This window comes from Tasmannia lanceolata, unplaced genomic scaffold (assembly GCF_043159265.1).
Source record: "Tasmannia lanceolata isolate RefF3 unplaced genomic scaffold, GAP_Taslan_0.1 ptg000016l, whole genome shotgun sequence".
Classification (NCBI taxonomy): domain Eukaryota; kingdom Viridiplantae; phylum Streptophyta; class Magnoliopsida; order Canellales; family Winteraceae; genus Tasmannia; species Tasmannia lanceolata.
The window spans coordinates 17,176,652-17,198,405 of record NW_027518693.1 but is presented as its reverse complement, the minus strand read 5'-3'; the positions used below and the strand labels follow the sequence as shown (position 1 = coordinate 17,198,405).

The 21,754-nt window shown below is 40.3% G+C and overlaps 1 protein-coding gene and 1 non-coding gene across 2 annotated transcripts; one reads left to right on the top strand and one right to left on the bottom strand.

The window, feature by feature from the left end:
- Positions 1-4,683: 4,683 nt before the first annotated feature.
- TRNAV-AAC (transfer RNA valine (anticodon AAC)) lies at positions 4,684-4,757 on the bottom strand. The gene has a single exon. It is a non-coding gene; the product is annotated as a tRNA-Val (tRNA).
- Positions 4,758-4,847: 90 nt separating this feature from the next.
- On the top strand, positions 4,848-21,233 carry LOC143847839 (THO complex subunit 4A-like). Its single transcript, XM_077356625.1, has 5 exons — positions 4,848-5,215; positions 5,474-5,629; positions 9,862-9,930; positions 10,013-10,197; positions 20,820-21,233. The coding sequence occupies exons 1-5, from the start codon at positions 5,054-5,056 to the stop codon at positions 20,995-20,997; spliced, it is 750 nt and encodes a 249-aa protein (XP_077212740.1). The 5' UTR covers positions 4,848-5,053; the 3' UTR covers positions 20,998-21,233.
- The last annotated feature ends 521 nt before the right edge of the window (positions 21,234-21,754 follow it).

The window sequence follows — 21,754 nt, the reverse complement described above, 5'->3', positions numbered from 1 at the left end:
CCAAAGTTGCGCCACTAAATCAACCCAACTTACAACCCAAGTTGGACCCTTACCCACGCAGCCCAACCCTTACCCCTACCTATACCCTCACACCTACAGCCCTCTCACTCTCTCCCACCCACACAAATAGCGCTCTACCCCTCCCTCACCGCCCAACAGCCCCACTCCCAACACAACTTGGGTTCACCCCTAACCAATCCAACCCGGACCCGCACTACGCAACCTGGGTCGAACCCTGATCTTAAATTATGAACTCGAACCCATCTAGCCCCGCCCAAACCGTACGCCAACCCAATCCAACCTGGACCCACACCCCGAACCCAAAAACCGCCACCCGGTCCCAACCATACCCACACACTGAACCCAATATCCCACCTCTCTTAGTTGTTCTGCTATGTTACCATATCCCCATGCCCAAATTAATCCCAATCGTTCATAGCTATTGCCTCACCTCCCCAACCATCAACTCTCATCCAAATCACACACCCTATATTCTCATCTCTATCCAACAGCCTATCCATATCCAGTAGTCCCATTCGCATGGCCCCATCTCACATGTCATTCGAATTTAACAGCACTTATCAATTCCCATATCCTATTACCCCATTAACCTATACTACAGCCTCATACCTCCTTCCCAATTCAATTGGTCGTACCATATCAAAAATCCCAATTTAATCAGCCATGTTGCACACCATATAGCCCATCCCCATCCCATACTCCATAGCCTTACATTCCATGGCCTACACCCATGCAGCCACCCACATCATGGAGTTCACCCTCACACACCCCACCCATAGCCACTAACCTATTCCCCACGCCATATCCTATTTATCACATCCGAACATAACCTTGTCCCCTCTCTTTTAAACTTATAGCATGTTTATATATCCCATGCCATCTTCCCACATACCATACCATCCCATAAACCATCATGATCCCATCCATTAATTCACACCCTATCATTAATTCACACCTTATCATCCCACATGCCATCAGCCCCCACCATCTATTAATTCATATCCTACTATCCCATTTGCATAACAATAACCCTATCTTCATTGTCATCCAACCCTCCATTGCCAACCGACCCTCCACTTCCATAATCCCAACTGCAAAAATACCCATAGTCCCTACTGTCCAACCCAATTGTCTGAGTCTAAATCTGAGTCAACCCATATCCGACTCGGGTCCAACTCCGAACCCTATCCCAAACCCGAACCGCGACCTCAATCCCTACCCCGAACCAAACCCAACCTGAGTCACCGAACCAAATTTGAGTTGGACACAACACCACTTGAATCCAATTCAAGTCCAACTCTGACCCACACCCAATCCGAGTCAACCCAAGCCTCATTCTACCCGAACTCAACTCATTGGGCGAGGTTTCATAGCTTCGTCACTTGGATCCCCAAATATAATTCCTTGAATAGAGGTGATTCCTTGTCTAATTCTCTGGAGCCCAATTTCAAGATCCAAACCCGAGCTTCCAATATAAGTCTCAATTTTCAATCTCAAGTCTTCTTAAACCATGTGGAACTACGTGTGGCTTGATCCCCATCACGGGGTACGTAGGCAACTTGGCACTCCCAAGTTCAGTCGCACCCTTCTCCATCATTCTCGTTCCCTTACACCCTTCATCGTCTCTTTCATTCCTCTTTTCACCCTTTCATTTTCCCTAAACCTTTTTGCATGCTAGATGTTTCTTTTTATATTCTAGCCGCATGAGTAATTGCATGTTTAGATTTCTTTGTTTGATAATTGTTCTCATCCTAGGCTATAAATAATATGTTGCTTGCTTATTATGCTTAGAATTCGCATGCTAGGTTGTTTGTTTCTGTTAGAATAATTGTTTGTATGCTTAGTTATTTGTGCTGTTGGAACTCTAAAAGAATTCAAAAATCTAAAAGAACCTAAGAACTCACATTCATTGGAAAGTCAATATTCTAAAATTTTAAATTCCAAGAACATAAATACCTTAAGTTCTAAAACTTAGAAATTACACTCTAGGTTTCACAATAGAACTTTTAGGGCCCAAACTTCACAAAAATACTAAAAATACAACTTAGGTCCATTGCATTAGATCTAGGTTCATATATCATAGGTCACTTCTCCTCAAATCTCAAGTCAAATCTCATCAATCTCAAAACAATCACATAGGCATATAGGCATGTAGTTGCGTGTAGGATGCACTCCTGGCCCGCATGAGTCTAAACTGTGAACGACTAAAATAATTAGGATGCACTTAGGTTAATAAAATTCACATTCACCCCCTTAGTTAAACCTAAATAATTAAAGCTTTTAAAAGTTAGGTAAGGTCGGTGTTGTACACTTTGTGCGGTACACCTTCCGACCTCGTAATCAGGTAACTTACTCAGAACTCAAAACGTAGACCAAATTAACAGAGTTAATCATGGGTCCTAGATCCCTAATCTAGGTGGTGACTCGTTGCTTCTTTCGTGAAGTTAGGACGTTTATCCTAAATTTATGAAAAAAATAACCATATTCAAATCTAATGGACAAAGGCGCTATCATCATCGCAAAACACACTCTCGTGGGCCACACCCCCTCCGGGACGGGATCCACAAACCTATATAGATTGGAGGGTTGGGATCACCCTATGGAAGTGATTTTTGGGGCACAAGCGATTTACATTGTCGCCCATCAAATGGACGGGTTTGATTATCTATGGTCTAGGCCATGCATTCCTTTTGGCAAAATATTGAACTATAGGGACTTGTACCATGTAAAATCTCAATGGATCCAATGGTTAGGAAAAAAAGAATATTTATTTGTTTTAACTCTTCAGTTGCAAGCAATTGATCCAATGGTTATGACTCATCATAAAGATTTCTGGGCCATTGCAATCCATAATGGGGGTAGAGAAACAAATCTCGGAAGTCAAATACATGAAAAACATAATTCATGTGGAAAAGGATTTTGGATTGGATGTCAGAAAGTGAATTCCAAGAGTATGAAAACAACAATAAGATCTTCATGTACCTTTAGGCCATGTTTGGATACCTCATTTGGATTTGGATTTGAGTTTTGGATACAAAATATGAAAATTTTCCAGGTGTGATACCTCCATTTCATCTCTTGGTCACCCAATTTTCATATGTGGTACCCCCATTTTCCTTGTGCTGGTAACCTCTTCCAGGCCCAACAGACATCAACCCAAAATTTTCCAGGTGTGATACCCCCATTTCATCTCTTGGTCACCCCATTTTCCACGTGTAAAAAATAAAACACTTTTTTCTCCCTGTTTTTATGGCTTAACGTGTATATTTTGAGGGTGAAGGGTATTTCGGTAAAAAACCTTGTCAGGAAAAGCAAAATGGTACCCTTTCACAAGTTTGAAATTGAAGGGGTCCATGTCACTATTTTCAGATATTTTGTGGTACCTTTTGACTAAATGTCCTTGGGGAAATGATAAATCCATATCCCTTTACTTATTGGGCCCTACCCGGGCCACCACTTGAAGAGGTTTTGTAACTATAGGCAAGTATTTAGAAGAATCGGGGGCACATTGATCGTTGACCTATGCTATTTCCCGTTTGGAGTTTTCTTGGTGTAAGTGGCCCATCAAATGGATGGTTCGCGTTTGGAGTTTTCTTGGTGTAAGACCTTATAGTCTATTTAGGTTGTGGCCCATCAAATGGACGGTACGGACATCCTCTGGTGTAAGCTACACAATACTGTTCATTTTGAAAACTGTTGGACTGTATAGGCTTTCGCCATATATTATCAGCACATCCTTGTTTTGATATTTGCACAAGGGAGATGATAATTTCACCCCCCGCATTATGTGCACGCCCCCCTGATAACCTGATTTGACGTGAAAAGTGGGCAGCTATACGTCAAATCACGTTATAAGTGGGGTGTGCAAGTACTGGGGGGAGGGTGAAAATATCATCACTCTTGCGCAAACACATCTTATCTTCTTTTATTCAAAGAGCTGTCAGAGATCATCAACTTTCGCAAAAATCTCTAACAAGCCAATTGAAAAAAAAAAAATTTGCTGCATTTGTGCAATTAGAAAAACCAAACTTGGTTGTGCAGGTAACATTTCCCCATATAAAATCTCTCTTATCAGTAAAAGGTGTACCACAAATGAATATTTTTGGTCATTGGGCACTCTTGTCTCCCTAGTAGATGATATATATATCAGCCCTAGGGTGCAGTTGGGGTCGATTTAGAATTTTGTTGAAACTTTTGCCATAAAATTGGGCATGGTTTGGGTCGGTTCCAATTTTTTAGCAAAAGAACAGACCGACCACATCTAAATTGCACACCTACGGACATGTGACGACCATTTATATTAAATTTTTATCAGCATACATTTATACCCATTAGTTTTTCTTTTTCATCTCACACTCACCCCGTTAGTGTACATGTGTGCCTCATTATCCTACATGGGCCCCACCAAATTTCTCTTAGTTTTGGGGAAAAATTTTCCTTTCTAATTTAGTTAAGGAACATCAAAATGAAAAAAAGGGACATGATTTTCTCACCCCACTGTAGGATAATGCACCCCCCTTGAACTGAATTGTGCGAGACTTTAACGCTTTTTGACTTGGGGGGAGGGCGCATTATCCTACAATGGCGGCGAAAAAATTGCTGCCCAAAAAAAAGGCACAAAATGTTACTACGAAATTATAATAGGGAATCCGCTAAAAACATTGGCGTCGCCCGGACTCGAACCGGAGACCTTCAGTGTGTTAGACTGACGTGATAACCAACTACACCACGACACCCTTTGTTGACCAACATCAATTTATCTAATATTAGTAATAATGTTTAACGAAGGGCATTTCACACAACATACCCTAACTCGAAAAGATCTATGCAGGTTTATCAACCCAAACACCCAAAACCGCTCCGAGTCTCTCCGGGTTCTTCCCCGATCCCTACTCTATCTTCTCCTACCCTCGCCTTTTTCTCATTCTAACCTTCTGCAAAACCCTAAAACCCCCTTTATACCCTCTATTATTTCTCTCCTTTTCTCCATCTAACCCTCTCTTCTTCATCCGAATTTCTTGCTTTTTTGAAGATGTCCAGTTCATTGGACATGTCGCTCGACGATCTGATCAAGAACAACAAAAAACCTGGCGGGGGTAATTTCCGGGCCCGTGGCCGAGGATCCGGCCCGGGTCCGAATCGTCGCTTCTCAAACCGTGGAGCAAATCGGACTACACCTTATTCCATGGGAAAGGTCAGCTAGTTAGGGTTTCTCATCAGATCTGTAACTTTCTTATCCGATCTTTTTGTTTTTCCCGTTTCTCTAGTTCTGATCTCTTCATAGAAAGCTAGGGTTTATGTTTCTCATCAGATCTGTAAAGTTGATGTCGAATCTTTTTGTTTTTCCCGTTCCTCTGGTTATGATGGCTTCATAGAAAGCTAGGGTTTATGTTTCGTAAAAAGTTAGATTTTCTCTCTTAATTTTCTGACTTTTTTCGATCTTTATGAACAGCCTGTTCAAGCGCCGGATGCTGCTTGGCAGCATGATATGTTCTCGGATCAGGCGGCGGCTTTCTCGGCGCCGCCTGCTCGAGCTTCGGCAATAGAGACGGGTACGAAGCTCTACATTTCCAACTTAGATTACGGCGTCTCGAATGAGGACATCAAGGTAAGATCTTTCCTTTGTTTTTTCATTCTTGTTTATTTGCTTTGCTTTTTTTTTTTTTAGTAAGGGATTTGCTTGCAGTTTCTTTTTCTGCAGATTGTGTTAGGAACCGAGGATTTGATCTTCTTAGAGGGAAGATCAGCCTCTTGACCCACTTGAGGGAATGATCGGTCCTCCATTGTGCTCAAAACACAATTTATGGGATAAAATTCTACATTTTTTTAAAAAAAGCTACATTAAAAAAAAAAAAAACTAGTTGCATGTTATTTATAGAAAACCCACTTGACCACTTCATCTTAAAACTCCTACCCAGGAGGTCAATCTAGAAACCCTAACCATTATCTCCAAGATTCTTACACATACCAAACAACTACAAAGCAAATCCTGCAAATTGCTAAAATCTAAACTAATTTATTGCACTCCAGGTGGGACCAATCTAGGCACGAAACAGATTGAAATCTTTTTTTACTTTTCTTTTCTTTTTGTTGTTGGGCTGTGGGAGGAGAGAGAGGGGAGGGGGGGTGGGGGGGGTAAGCATTTTCTGCTCTATGTTTTAACATCTTCTCTTCTATGCCTTGAACTTTAATAATATCTTATCACTGAACTGGATGTTTGTATTACTCATCCTATAATTGAGCATTGGAGGGATACGAGGCAATTTTTCTTGATCTAATGGTGCTCAGAGGGCAACATGGAATTAGGGTTCAGAGAAGATGGTTTTTTCACAGTTATACCATTCATTGCTTTCTCTTTAATGCTGCAACTCTTTAATTTGAATGGACTCCTGCATAACCTACAACGAAGAGCTTCTATTGCGTGCAACAGTCTAAATTCAAGTAGATGAGGATGTTGTATGCCTTCCGTCCTTTCAGTGGAGTATGACAGCAGGGCTAGTTTTGCGAGATCGTGGGTTAGGGTGGAAGCAGATGTCTCTGTTGATGGTGGGCCTAAGAGGCTTGAAGGTCATTTAATCAAGATGTCCCCTTGGAGTAATGGTTTTTAGGATCCCAAGTGGAAACGTATTGGTCACCTTTTCTTTCCATTGGATTAAATGGGAGGCTATGCGTTGATGGCCGTGAAATTCACATCTTTTTTCTCGTTGGTGGGTTGAAGAGACTTGGGATTATGATACAATCTTTTGTTGAGCAAGGTAGAATTCCATCCATGTGTACTTTGATTTGTGTTAGCTGAGGGTGCTGATGAATCAGGATAATGTTTCGTTGCTGGCACATCAATTATTAAGAAAGGTTATATTTGTGTTTGACTTGGCAAAAAGTTGCCGAGTCCATGGCCCAAAATGTGGACACATCCATTCCATGTTGAACCGAGTCGATGAGTTTTGAAATACTGGACCAGATGAGGTGGTGTGGCATGTTATTTTCTTCTTATAACCATGGAACCTTTGAAGGGTGGGCATAACAAAAGACCATTGATGATCTTGTGTATGGTTGTTTAGCTAAAAGTGCAATCATTAATCTTGAAGGTTCCTAACTTTTCTTATTGGCCATGTTTTAGAAGCATTTTGCTGATTAGTTGAATGCACGTATTGGATGTGTTGATCTAGGGCTTACATATGTGGTTTAGCTGGTGGTGCATGGGAAGTTTAGAGTGGTTGGCCGATGCTAAATTTCAATATAGATGCAAAGCCATCCTTGATGCTAACTTAGGGTTTGGGTCCTCGTAGGATACGTGGGGTCCTTGTTGGGTAGATAACTTTCCTGGATCTAATATAGCTACAATGACATATTGAGGTTGAGCTGCTTATGTTTCTGATTGGACAAGGTCATGTTTGTGTGTCAAGTCTCATGGTATGGAATATGGATCACTAGGGACTCATTGAGCTTTGCACTATGTGGCATCCACAACCACAACTTTGAACCTGAATTTTAGAAGAAAAAAATAACCCGAGCGTAAGAGCTGTACCCAAAATTCAATTCGACTCAGAAAACTATAATGCCTGATTTTCACTTATCGCTATTAAAAACATTGGCAATGGATGTGACAAGGATTTCAAACCTTTAATTGCCATTATCAAACCTTTAATCCCCATGGTGACATGTACCCAAATTATCATGAATTCATGATTGACAATTTTTTTGTAGTCAACTGTAACATCTATAGTAGTATGGGAATATTTTGCGGAATTGTAGTTATGAATGCCTGTCATTTTCCACTGTTAAACTACCATTTCGAATTGATCAAAAGATATTTTAGGTGGAATTTCGGAGGCCTGTTTGGTAGGAAGCCAGTTCCTTGGATGTCATTACTTTTTTTTAATCCGGAAAATTTAGCGGTCCTGGTGCGAACCACAAATATTATATATAATGAAGAACAAAGTGGAGGACCAGCCGCCTTGCCTCAATAACACAAGTTAAACCCCTAGAAAGCCACCCAATATAGCCATTCCTAGAAACCGAAACGACAAGGGAGCAAAGAAACCCCTAGCCAGATGAAGGGCGAATGTTGGGGAGACCCAACACATCACATCTCATTGTTCCTCTTTCCTTTTTAGGCAACACCCTCCCAGATCTGTAGACACAGTCATGCAGGTAGCTTTGGATGATACGCCTGCCTCATTCACTAAAGCATCGGCTGCAGAGTCATCCTCTCTGAATTCATATTTAACAACAAGATGCAAGACATCAAGTCTAAAATGGTTTGCCAATGATAGCTGATCGACCAAGGTTGTTTCGGCACAATCTTCCAATTTCCAGCCTCCCTCCAGACAGTGCATAGAAAAAAATTCTAGCTAATAACTCCTCAGTCCTCACTATTTCCTTTTTTAACCAATTTGATTAATAGACAGCATCCAAGCTAGATATTTGGCCAAAAACCGATTTTACCCTAATCAACTAACCATTTTGAATTCCCTTTCCAAACCGTTCTGCAATCCAAAATTTCCTGCCACTGCTTACAGTTACTGCTACAAGGTTCCACCAAATTCAAGTGCTTCCCTCTACTATAAGTTGAGATGAGGAATTCACTACAGTGGGAATCCCTTAGATGAAATTTGTGGAGTGATTTCATGCAAAAGGCCTTGCAATAGTCCAGCATTGCTTTGGTTCCCAGACCTTTCTCTTCCTTGAATTTGTAAATGCACTTCCAGGCCACCCAATGAGTTTTTGATCCAAAGTTGGAGCTGCCCCACCAGAAATTAGCAATTATACTGTCAATCCAATGGATTATCTTCTTTGGAGGACCAAGCGTTGATGATATGTAAATGGGATACTGCTTAAAACATGGTTAATGAGAAGAGATCAATCTCCCTTACCACCCTTCAATTTTAACCTCTCTTTCTCAATCAGTGGATTGAAATAAGCAGATTTCTTCCATCCCATAAGAAGAGCATCCACATACATTATAACGTTGAGCAAGAAGCAAGTGGTTTCCCCAATAGACCTCTTCTTGCACAATGGTATTTTCTCGGCAATGGAAAAACAGCTCTTTCCTTTATTGATTAGCTGTCCAAACACCTTTCTGTATGTACCCAAAAACTGCATGGTCTGATTAAGACTGTTCTCGCCCCCATTGAAGAATATTATTGTGTCATCGGCATAAAGGCTGGATCTACTGGACACAAAATACTTTGATCTTCTTTCTTGTAACTATCTAGAAATTTGTCTACTCAATACTTCCTCTGCTAAGTTGAATAGGCATGGACAGAGCAGATCCCCTCGCCGCAGACCCCTCGTAGACTTGAAGTACCCATGGGGTTCCCCATTCAGAACCACAGTGAACCAACATTTTTCAGTCGCTTCATTGATAAGGTTTCTCCATCTCTCAGAGAAGCCAAACTTGGAATGGACTTCATGAAGAAATCCCCCCCAATTCAGCTTGTCATATGCTTTGGCCATGTCAATTTTGAGCAAAATGTTTCCTCCTTTGACCTTCTTTCTCAGACCACCCGTCATCTCTTGAGCTATAGAAATGTTATCCGCGATACGCCTGTCTTTGACAAAAGCGCCTTTCTTGGGAGAGATAAAGTTGTAACTTATTATGGTTCAGATGCCTTTTGTTTTCCAACTCGGTGATTGATGACATTATGTTTAATCTGCTAGTTCTTTATCAAAATATACTGTTGACTTTCTATGGTTAGCACAAGTTTTCCATTGGTTTTCATTTTGCTTCTTTGTGGATGTGTTTGCTTGAAATTTTCAATTCTAGGAAATGAGTTGACGATTATAAATAATTAAATACTAATTTTCTAGTTTTCTGATACAAATTTAACTTTGCAGGAACTTTTTTCAGAGGTTGGTGACCTGAAACGGTACTCGGTCCATTATGATAGGAGTGGAAGATCAAAGGTATCTCCTAAAGTTTGGCATTGTCTGGTTCATCCAAGGAGTTCTTTTGACGTGCCATAGTTAAGAAAATTCTTTCTTGTAGGGAACGGCAGAAGTTGTGTTTTCACGACGGCCGGATGCCGTAGCGGCTGTTAAGAGATACAACAACGTGCAGCTTGATGGGAAGCCAATGAAAATAGAGATCGTGGGAACAAATGTCGTAACCCCTGCAGCTGTACCACAGGTCACGAATGGCATATTGGGAAACCCTAATGGCATTCCCAGAAGGTATACTTTTTAGCCATTGTTCAAAGAGAACCTTATTCAATCATCCATTTTATTTTTTGAATGGTATTATTCAATCATCCATTTGAAAGCTTGAACATTAGAGATGCTTTGAATTTTGTAGTCTACAGTGCTGATGTCAAAGCACTTTATGTTAAAGCACAGTGCTGATTATCAAATATTTGTTTGGTCCTCGTGCTTATTATCTACCTATCTATCTATCTATAATTTATAGTTTTATACTAAGCATGTTTCTTTCCATCGTCATTCATCTTTTTTTCCAAGAAATATTTTTGCTGGACAATCTTTTCTCCTTGAAAGTTGGTTTTGCCGCTTGCAATCTCAAGATAGCAACCACCAGCTATCAACAAACTATTAGGAATGTAAAATTGTGTGTATCATTTGTAACAACTATATATTTTTTTCTTTTGGGTATATCTTTGCTTATATATAATGATTATAATCTCTAAATTTTTTTCTCATTTTGCCGCTGATCTCGCCATCAAAACTGATGGATACATGGTCTCTCTCTCTCTCTCTCTTGGAGGGAAAATTAAACATAAAATCTCCGTTTCCCTGGTTTCAATGAATTTACTCCTCATGAATAGCATTCAGCCCACACTTTTACGTATTTTGCAAAACGGTAGGCCCGCCATTTTTTATCCATGCATTTTGCACATCATATTTTTTTTTTGGTGTAGAGCCTGCCATTTTATACATCTTAATGTTGTGGGCCCACCATTTAGCCTCTTGCATAGCATGGGTGGGACCCACCAATTTATGCCCACCCATAGCATAGGCTGGCCCCACCATTTCACATACCATAATTTTTATGGTGTGGAGCACATGTTTTGATGTGGTAAGCCCTCCATTTTATACCGATGCATATGGTAGGGGGCACTAATTTTCATCCCGTGCATAGGGGTGTCAATGGATCCAGACGGTCCGATGGATCGTTAGAATTCAAACATTAATGAATGAGATCTAAACATATGAATAGGATCCATGGGCATATTTCGGATCATCAAATCTGGGATCCGAAAATTTTTGGATTGGGTATGGGCACGCCACAGATGCCCATTGGATAGTCAAGATCCGAAGTGTTTTGCAAAAATACCCTCCAAATTTTGTTAACGCTAACTGTTCTATGAAGGGTATTTTGGTCAAAATCTCTCTTATCACTTAATGGATCGGATGGGAATGGGATTTCACTCATTTCAGTCATTTCATTTCATACTTTCACGAAGGAAAAGAGAGAGTGGTTTTAGGGTTTTGTTCTTTTGGCTATCCGGCTACCATTAACAACAACGGCGATCCCAAATCCCAATCTCTCAAGAAGACAAGAAACTCAAGAGGACTTCATCTAGAGAGACTCCCTTGTTCGTAGATCTTACATTGCCCTAGAAAGCTTTCAGGTCTTTGATAATAGTTATACATTATATTTGTGTAGAATTTTGATTAGTTTTATTGTTTACAACATTATTATACACACAGATTAAACATAGACAAAATTTTAATTTAGTTGAAGAAGATGCATAGAGACACACTAATAGTGGACTGCCATTCTATCTCTCTCTTTTTTTAAAATTAATTGTTTACTTAGCTTAGTGGGACATAATATGACACTCCGATGGACGGTCCGAATTAAAATGGATCAATCCGACTCCGACCCGACCGATAAGGAATTTGAATGGATCCGACCCGAAGTGGATCCGTTGACACCCCTACCCGTGCATAGTTTGGGTGGGGTCACTATTTACCCATCATGTTTGGATTCGGTGGGCTTCACCATCTAGCGGCTCATGTTTTGATTCCATGACACCACTATCTCAAACCAAACCCATACACAGGATGGGCCCACCATTTTGCACCTCATAATTTTGATGGGGTGGGGCCTGCCATTTTACACCTCATGATTTGATGGTAGGGTCCACCTTCCTTACACCATACATAGCATGGGCCAGGAGTGCTAGTATATTCTACATATCTTACTTAAGTTACCTTTTTTTTAAATTGGCTTGAATTACCGCTATATATCTTACTTGAATCATGTCTTATTATGTCAAAAACTGTATGCTGGGGAGATTTCTAATGCAAGGATGATGATTTATTCTGCTTACTGTTGAAAGTTTACACAACTAACATTTTCAATGTGAAGTGCCTATGGAAATTGCAACATATACAATGATGAATGCTAGAACGTTTGGAAATTTCTTCTTACTGTTCATCTGCCTGCTTTGGTGTTACAACTTGATTTTGGTTTGTACATGCATGAGGCAGCTTTTGGGGTCACATAATTTTATCAGGTCCCTCTTTTCTTTCTATGGAGTGTCTGTCATCTCCTTGTTGTTTTGTTTGGTCATTGTGATTCGTGGTAGGATTTAAACTCCTTGTCACCATAACATGCTCTCAGGTACAGTTCTTTTCGCCTTCTGTTTCTATTCTGGCTAACTATTAACCATGTAGTGCATGGTGGAGAGGCATTTTAAAATTAAATTCAAATTCAATGAAGGAATTCGGTTTCGGGTGTATTCAGGAAAATTCAAATTCAATGAAGGAATTCAGTTTCAGGTGTATTCAGGGGAGATAATCAAGTTTTAGAAGGATAAATGGTGTGATGATGAGGCTTTATGTGACATCTTCCCTGATCTTTTTATTGTGTCAAAGAAGGAGGCATGTGTGAAGGATTGCATTGTAAGAGGGGAATTTGGCTTCTCTTGTGATCTTCATTTTAGAAGAAGCTTTTTTGATAGATAATTTGAGAGGGTAGCTTGGCTCTTGGAGATTGTGGAAGGGCAGTTCATCAGAAGCTCGGGTATTGACAAGAGAGTTTGGATGTGGTGCACTTCCAGGGTCTTCAGTGTCAATTCTTTTTTATCACTAGCAATCTTGGCACGCCATCCCTGCCTGCAGCTAAAGTGTGGAGCATCCTGGCACCCCCGCGGGTGCATGCTTTTGGTTGGACTACTGCCCTTGACAAAATATTGACCGTCAACCACTTGCGTAGCCGTCACGTGATAATTGTGGATCATTTTGCCCTTTGTATTGAAGCCTGGGAAACGGTGGACCATTTGCATATACACTGCAAGTTCGCCAAAGAAGCCCGAAGCAGAATCCTTAAAAGGTTTTGGCATATCTTGGGTGTTCCCAGCTCATTTGGATCATCTCTTGGACTCATGGTCGTTTGCCCCTTGGAAGAAGAGAAGTAAAGTATTATGGAATATGGCATTGCTTGCGATGATTTGGACTCTTTGGAAAGAAGGAAATGCCAGAATTTTGAAGGTTGTTGTAAAAGGCCCAACAAGGCGATTGATTTGACCATTTCTTGGGTTAGTGTTCTTCCTCTCTTTAGATTTGTTTCTGCTTGTGACCTTTGGCACGGCTGGAAAGAGGTGTGTATCGGTGGCGCTCGGATAGAGCAAGTGATTCGGAGGTGGTCTCCTCCTTCCTCGAGTTTCCTTGAGCTAAACTTTGATGGACCTAGCTTGAAAAATCCGGGTCTTGCTGGGGTGGGAGGTCTTTTGAGAGATGCAGAGGGTATTACGCTTTTGCCTTTCTCTAGACCTCTAGGGATTGCATACGCTAATGGCTGAGGTTAGAGCGGTCCTTCAGGGTATTAATTTGGTTGAGTGGCAAGACTTGGCGTGGGTGATAGTGGAAGGAGACTCTTTAAATGTAATTAGATGGTTGAAAGGCAGCTGTCCGCACCCCTGGAGATTTGCGTGATGGATTGATGAGATTATGGATCATGTTGGGGATTCAGGTGTATCTTTCTTTCACGTGAAAAGATCGGCGAATTCGGATGCAGATAGATTGGCTAAGGAAGGAGTAGCGAGGAGCGAGTTAGAACTCTTCGACTTCCTCCCTCCGTGATAGTTGTTTACTTGTATTTTCATAGCTTGTGCCTTTCTTATTCTTGTCTCTGCATTTTCTTACATGACCTCCTCGGTCAGTGTTGTATATTCTTTATCTTATTAATGATTCATTACCATTCAAACAAAAAAAAAACCATGTAGTGCGTACAAGCTTGATAGAAGGAGATCTTTAGCTACTCAACTTGGGTAGAGATCCAACTAAGGCATTTAATTAACCATGAGAAATTGTTTCAAATTGTTCTATTTATGAATTGACCTGTAGTTATGAGTGTCTTTTTATTCCTTTTATTTTCACAGATAATGAGAATTTATCTCAAAAAGTTTACCAGATTGGAAGCATTGGAATAGATTTGGTCGCTGGTCATTGGTCACTATCTTATTGTTGCTTGGATAAGTAGATTATAAATTGGTACATATCTAAATGTACTTAACAATATTAAGTACAACCAAGTATTTCCGGTTATATATAGTGTAGATGTTGCTATTAATCCATCGATTATCAGATGATAGCTAGGTTCATGACAAGATTCTTTTCATTATGTGTCATCTCCTAATTCCCTTCGTGTTAGGAACTTCTTTCCCTCTATCTATGGGTTATACCTTAAATGGTTTTTATCGTGGTCATATTTTCGAAGGTTTACTATTCGCGCGGTTATATTGTTACTGGGTTCTAATGGAATTGAATTTATGGATTGGTATTAGTTGTTGCATACATAATTCGATCAATTGGAGCTCCCACACTCTGGAGAAGTAGGCTGTTATGTTCCTTTTCGAACATAAACCTTCCAAGATAGCATCATCTAGAAGGTTATTCTGAAGATGTAATTTGGATTTTGGAGTGGCAATGATGATGATGGTGTACTATACGTGCACCTTATTTATGTTGAGGTGGAGGTGAGAGACAGTTTGGTGCCATCAGTTTAGTTCACTGCTTGACTGAGGTTCATAGGTGTGTGGAGAAAACATGGAGATCGTAGATAGATGATTGGGAATAAGAACAGTGTAAATTGAATGCCTCTTTGGGATATGATGGATGAGTTTCAATTGTTTTATTTATTACTGAGTGAGCTTCTCTTCTACTCATAGCTGCCTTTTTGGAACCAAATTAAGTGATCCATAAGCTGATCAGAGATGATCAAGACTCAATTGGAGGATACACTTTTTGTCCTTATTTGGCCTGGGGATTTTCATGTCCAGGTATAGCAGCTGGCAAGCGTTGCATCTCCAACATACAAGTCAGCTTTCCATCTGCCGGTGTGCTGATTTGAGGAGAAAGGAAACCATTGAAACGATGGTAATCTTGTAAAATACAAGTCAGCCCCCCCCCCCCCCCCCCCCCCCCACCCCACACACACACACACACAGAGACAGACAGACACACGCACTCACACCCCACCACCACCCAAACACAAAGACACGCACACACCCCCCCACCACCACCACCCAAACACACACAACCAACCCACGCACGCAAAAAATCCCAAAAAATAAATAAATAGCATCGCTGACTTCTCCCCATGAAGGTGGAAGTAATTTGTGGAAGCTTATGGAAGCCCACGGTAATCTTGTTAAAATCATGGAAGTTTATGAAATTCCATTGAAACAATGGACATTTAAAATGAAACTTTAGGAAATGGTAGAATAAACTCATATACACACACTTATAAACCATCATTTAAGCAAGCCAACCATCTGTAATGGTTTGATAAAATCAAACATCTAGTGACATGCGTTGTAGCCCATGTATGCAATAATAATTTTCATTCTAAACATGTATAAATGTTTTGAAAGCTGCTGATTGTGCAATTTCTTTTCACTTTCAGCTTTCTCATCTTATTAATGAGATGACATTAATATCTGTTAGGTATATGGGTTTTTTTTTTTCACGTGGGTGCACTGTAACGAATCAACCTTCGGAATTTAGTTCCTATGGAAGTCAATTGACACATGGCTGTGGAGGTTTAAAACCATGTGGTGAACAGCTCCATTGCATTGTTGAGGTATTGGACTTGCGTAGACTGGTGGTTGCTCCACATATGTGAGGCTAATATTGTTACAAATCTGCTTCCTGGTGGAATTTCGAATGGTCAAACTCTTTTCTTTCTTTGTTATGTATGATTTTATTAATTTATTTTTCTTTTCTTATGACAAAAATTCAATGACATAAGAACTGTAAATATCGATTGGTTTTCCATGCCCGGTTTTGTCAATGGTTATGTAGATTCCTAATAGCCACAAATGACGGTTCCACCACATGTTTTTTTGCAAATTGGTTACTGAGACTTGAGAGACTAGCACAAAAGACACTGCTCACTCTTAAATCATTTCTTTATATACTTTCTTCTAAATACACATCACAACTTTGTCTCAAGAAGACAAATAAAAAAAGAATAGGTTAGAGTTTATAATCCAAGATTACCAGAAATAAAAACACCATTCAAAAAAAAAAAAATTTTTTTTTACCAGAAACAAAAACTGTTCACAATATGCACTTCTGGTAGGGAGACAGCTGGAACTGGGATATTATTAACCCTTTGCCATGTGCAGGTTAGCGAACTATGTCGACCACCTTTAGATGCACTATTGTGTTGCACATTAGCTATGGACTTTTATTTTCATCTTGTTGAGGGTCGCTTTCAAGAGGGAGTGTTTCAAAACTCAGACTTTGGCATGATAAGAGGGAATCCACTCACTCGAATCAATGATTGACGCTGTAAATTTTTCTTTAGCTGGGGTGAGTCAAAGGAGTTCTCATTGACTTGGTAGGGGAAAACATGGACTCGGCCGAGAACTGGTTTGAGTCAAAGGAGTTCTAATTGACTTGGTAGTGTAAAACATCGACTTGGACTAGAACTCAGCCAAGGTGAAAGGGAGCCGACTTAGGCGAGTTGACTCAGCCAAGGTGAAAGGGAGCAAACTTAGGCGAGTTGACGATTGACGTGGGGAGTTTTTAAACAATGTCGAGAGGAAAGATTCTCTGGAATCTTGCATCGGTGGTGGCCTATGATTTAGCCAACACTATGAATTTATTGCTGACACACGTGTCCTACTGTGTCCAACCAGGGGCGGGCTACATGTAGCATAAGGGGGGCAGCCTGCGCCCCTTGAGTTCGTTTTTTCCAAAAAATCCTTAGTGCCTCAGGGGTTTGGATAGGATTGCCCTAGGGGTGGACATGGTTCGGTTCGGTTCGGTTTTGGGGTATACCCAGAACCAAACCATATATAATCGGTTCACTGAAATTGGAACCAGAACTTAACCATATATGTTTGGAACCGAATTGAACCAGAACCATATATAATCGGTTCGGTTCGGTTCTGGGTTGACCCGACCTTCACCAAATGTAGATATTTTGCCTAAACGTATTTATAATCGGTTCGGTCCTGTTTATATATGAACTACAAAGACTAACATGCACGAATTTGGAATAATCAGGCACAAATTTGCACAAATTTGGGCAATGCAAAAATTATATATGACCTACAAACATGCACAAATTTGGAATAATCAAGCACAAATTTGGGGGGTGAATTAAAATTTTAAAGGCAAAGCAACACGTTAAAGAGGGGTGAATTAAAAGGGGGTGGGGTGATTTTATCAAGCGATGAGGCATTGGGTTTTAAGGTGAGGGTCGGTTCTCGGTTCCTGGATCCCAAACCCAGAACCGAACCGAATTTCCATCGGTTCCAGGATATCAGAACTGGAACCGAACCATATAAATATGGGACCGAACCGAACCGAACCATATGTGCCGGTTCGGTTCGGTTCCTCAGTTCGAACCGGAACCATGTCCACCCCTAGATTGCCCCCTTGTTTTTTGGATAGGATTTCCCTTGAGTTGGTCTTTTCCAAAAAATCCTTAGTGTCTCAGGGGTTTGGATAGGATTGCCCCCTTGTTTTTTGCCAAAAATTAGGCGTAGAGGAGAAGGGTTTGTGCGGCAAAGTTAGGATAAAGACAACTTTCCTTTAACTTTTTTTGTAATTAACAAATTGCCATTATTTTGTAACAGTTACTACAAAATTGCCCTCCGAAGTCCACTCTTAATTGTTATGATCAACAGTAGAAGGAAAAGAAATTTTGGGGTTTAAACAAGGAAAACACGTATATGAAATCAAGACAATTGATATTGTAAAAACATCATCCGGTGGTCCACATGGTCTTGGTACTATCCTAAATGGATACCCAACAAATTTTGAAATTTGATTTGAGTCTTAACGGATTATTGGCCTCAGTTTTTTGAATTTTCCCTATCGTGAAATATTTTTCCACCTTATGCATAGTTTGGATGGGGCCCATCATTTCATACTATGTTTTCATGGTCTGTGGCCCACCATCTCCACCCAAACGCATGTATGTAGTGGGGCCCACTATTTAGTTACAGTTTATTAAGAAAAATAACTACATTGTACTAAGAATATATACGTGTTAAATGGAGAAATACTCGCAATTTTCTTAATACTCTTCAAACAACTTCATAAATATGTTCTAGAAGCATTCGTCTCACCTAATAATTCACAAATCCAATCTTCATAACTATAATACCTCAAAAGATGAAAAATCGCCAAATAAAACCGAGCAAATTTTCTGTAGGAAAAAAAAATATAAATGTTTTTTAAATTGGAAGTAATTTGAATTGAAATTTGTACTTTACAATAATTTTTTGATTATTTTATAACAACTATTTTTTGCCTCCCTTGTAGAAAATTCCTCGCTCCGCCCGTGTCCAACACGACATCCATACCCACCCGTGTCGTCACTCCTTTTGACACTTTTAAATGTATTGCTATAAGTGTTAGACTTAATGTGGGTGTGTTGTGTGTACACTTTTTTGTGCTGTGTCAAGTGTGACGCTTAGTTTTATTATTACATATTGTGTTTAACTTTTTTATTATTAACTCTTCTCTTAATATTTAAAAAAAAATCATTAACTATTCTCTTATTATAAACTCTTTTGTAGCTCTTCTTTAACTAATACTTGCTGCTGCATCATATATACTTTCTATTTTAGACGTGTCCCCGTTTCTAAATTTTGGGGGTTTGCCGTGTCCGACACTCCGTGTTCATGTCGACATGTGACACTCGTGTCCACAAATCATAGGGGAAGGATATAAACAATAGGATTTTCAAAGGCTCCCTCAAGTCGGTCTCCTCTCGATGAGTCTCTTTTATCCACTTTGAATAGGCTGGTGGTTGAGGTGAAGGAGTTTTGTGTCATTTCTGAGTCCTCTCTCAGGTGATCATGAGATGTGATCTGCGTCAATGCCGTAGAGACCCTGTCCTTGGTGAATCTGGGTCTAGCTGGTCTGGGGTGCGGCACACTGGCCCTCGATGGAGTATAGAGCTTCATTGGTGGTTAGGGACCCCCACCCCCTTTGAGGACCATGACTCATCTATGTTTTTGGCTGATTCTGATTTTATGTACCCTTTTGTTGTTGCTGTTGCTGTTGCTTTTGCCTTGACCATCTTGGTTGTGCTTTGTTTTTCTTTGCTCCAATAAAGTATGCTCCATTCAATTATTTTTGTTTTGGTACCCAATTTGTGGGAAGCAGCATGCTGAAGCACTGTAGGTTTATAGAAATAAACATTGGACCCATATTTGAGTCATCTGATCTGAAATTGAGAACATAATAAATGACAAACCTAAGCCTTATTCCTCAACATTACCCTTTATTCCAGAATGGTTTGTGCTTCTTGACATGTCTCTTTGTAAGTATTAAAGAAGGGTACATATCTGCTTGAAAAATGTGAGGAAAGTTGATGGGGTAAAAAGAGGTAGGGGCAGACTGAAAACAACTTGGGTAGAAACAGTGAGGAAAGACTTTAGGGCTAGGAACATAACAGAGAACATGATCTTGGATAGGAGAGAATGGAAGAAAATGATCAATGTAGACAAACCCAACTACTGTCGGTATTGTACTTAGTCAATTTGAGCCGCGTAGATCCTTTCTCCTTCTTCATGAAAATTTTCTAAGGGATTCATTAGCCGACCCAAACTAGTTTGAGACAAAGGCTTAGTTGAGTTGAGTTGATTTGAAATTGCAGTCAAGCTATGAAAAAAGTTTCAGAGCAATGATGAAAGCTATATGCATCGTCGGTCTATAATTGGAAAAACTTGAGTACCCGTACCTCTACCTCTGAAGATGCAGTTATACTCTATTCGTCTCCTATCCACTCGTGACTTCTGGCATGCCTGAAGGCTTACTCACTCAGCCCCGTCACTTCATAATTGTTTCCACTATATCAGTAATTGGTTTGTGTGCTCTGATTGATTGGTGGGATTGTTAATCATAACATCACTTAAAATGCTCCTTGGGAAACACAGTCGATTTAACACTCAACTGACTCACTTGTTTCATTATTTTCTATTTCTGGATTTGCTAGCGTCCATCGCAGAAGGCATTTCGCGGGCCACCTGTTGCATGAGAGAGCAGCCTCACAATTGTCTTATTCATGTGGTGGCTGCTCTCATGCAACAGATGGTCTGCGAAATGCCATCTGCGATGGTCCCTAGCAATTCCCTTCTATTTTACATACATCTTATAGCAATACTCTCTCTCTCTCTCTCTCTCTCTCTCTCTCTCTCTCTCTCTCTCTCTCTTTCTCTCTCTGTGCAGCAACCCAATGAGACGAAAAGCTATGAGTTTATTTTAGCATTGCCTTCTTTTGCTGCTTTTGTTCAAATGTTGCTTCATTGTTGAATACTCATTATGCTGTTATTGAAAAACTTATTGTGTCTTTTGATATGGTACAGTGCACCAGGAAGGGGCGCAGCCTCTATGGGACGGCCTCGAGGTGGAGGTGGTGGCCGTGGATGGGGAAGGGGCCGTGGACGGGGGAGAGGAGGTCGTGGTGACCAGGTAGTAGTATCCGCAGATGACCTCGACGCCGAGTTGGAGAAGTACCATTCAGAAGCAATGCAAATCAACTGAAACAATGACACTTGATCCTTGGCTTTGTACCGTCCATTATGAGCGTCTTGTTTGGGTGATGCATAACCAAATGCTATTGTATTTTATCGACAGTGCTTCTCTTTAGGATTATAGGAGACAAGCAGAAGGGAACTATTACTGGTTTTTATGGGGCTTGGGTTTTTCATTATTGTTACTCCTTTGAATTCTTGTTACTACTTTGGGTTAATGGACGGCTTCCGAGTGTGCTGTGCACCCATTTTCGTTTTTGGTTCGCTTTCTCCTTTTCTTACATTCTGCATATGGTGAGCATGAGAATGGAAGTTTGCTCATGTCCTCTGTGATCGAGACCAAGCAAATTTCGTCCCAATGGGAGAATTGAAGAATAAAGCAGAGTGCATACGCGCAGAGATTTTCCTTCAAGTGAAGGTAATTTTCTTTCATTCTTCCATATTCTACCTTTAGAGAATTTTATGTTACCTTTGAGCCTCCGTTTTAATTAAGATGCTGTAAATGGTGGTGGTGTACTTGATTGTTAGTGTTACAATAAGGGGCTATTAATTTCCTCTTCCTCTGTTCATAGAAAATCCTAATCATGTGAGTAATGGATAGCAATATGGCTGGATCTGGATTAATTTGGATTTCTGTATTGCATAACTTGTTGCAGGATTGATGCTGTCCTGTTCGGACCAACTGGGTGTTTAGACTGTCTTCCTGATTTATGGTATTCATCTTGATTGGAGCCATCTATGCAGGAAGGAAACAAAGTCACTGATTC

Excerpts from the sequence above, each read along its gene's own strand:
- LOC143847839 (XM_077356625.1), top strand. The coding sequence starts at position 5,054 with ATGTCCAGTTCATTGGACATGTCGCTCGACGATCTGATCAAGAACAAC. Across the intron at positions 5,630-9,861 it reads TCTCGAATGAGGACATCAAG|GAACTTTTTTCAGAGGTTGG; the intron begins GTAAGATCTTTC and ends TTAACTTTGCAG. Across the intron at positions 9,931-10,012 it reads ATAGGAGTGGAAGATCAAAG|GGAACGGCAGAAGTTGTGTT; the intron begins GTATCTCCTAAA and ends TCTTTCTTGTAG.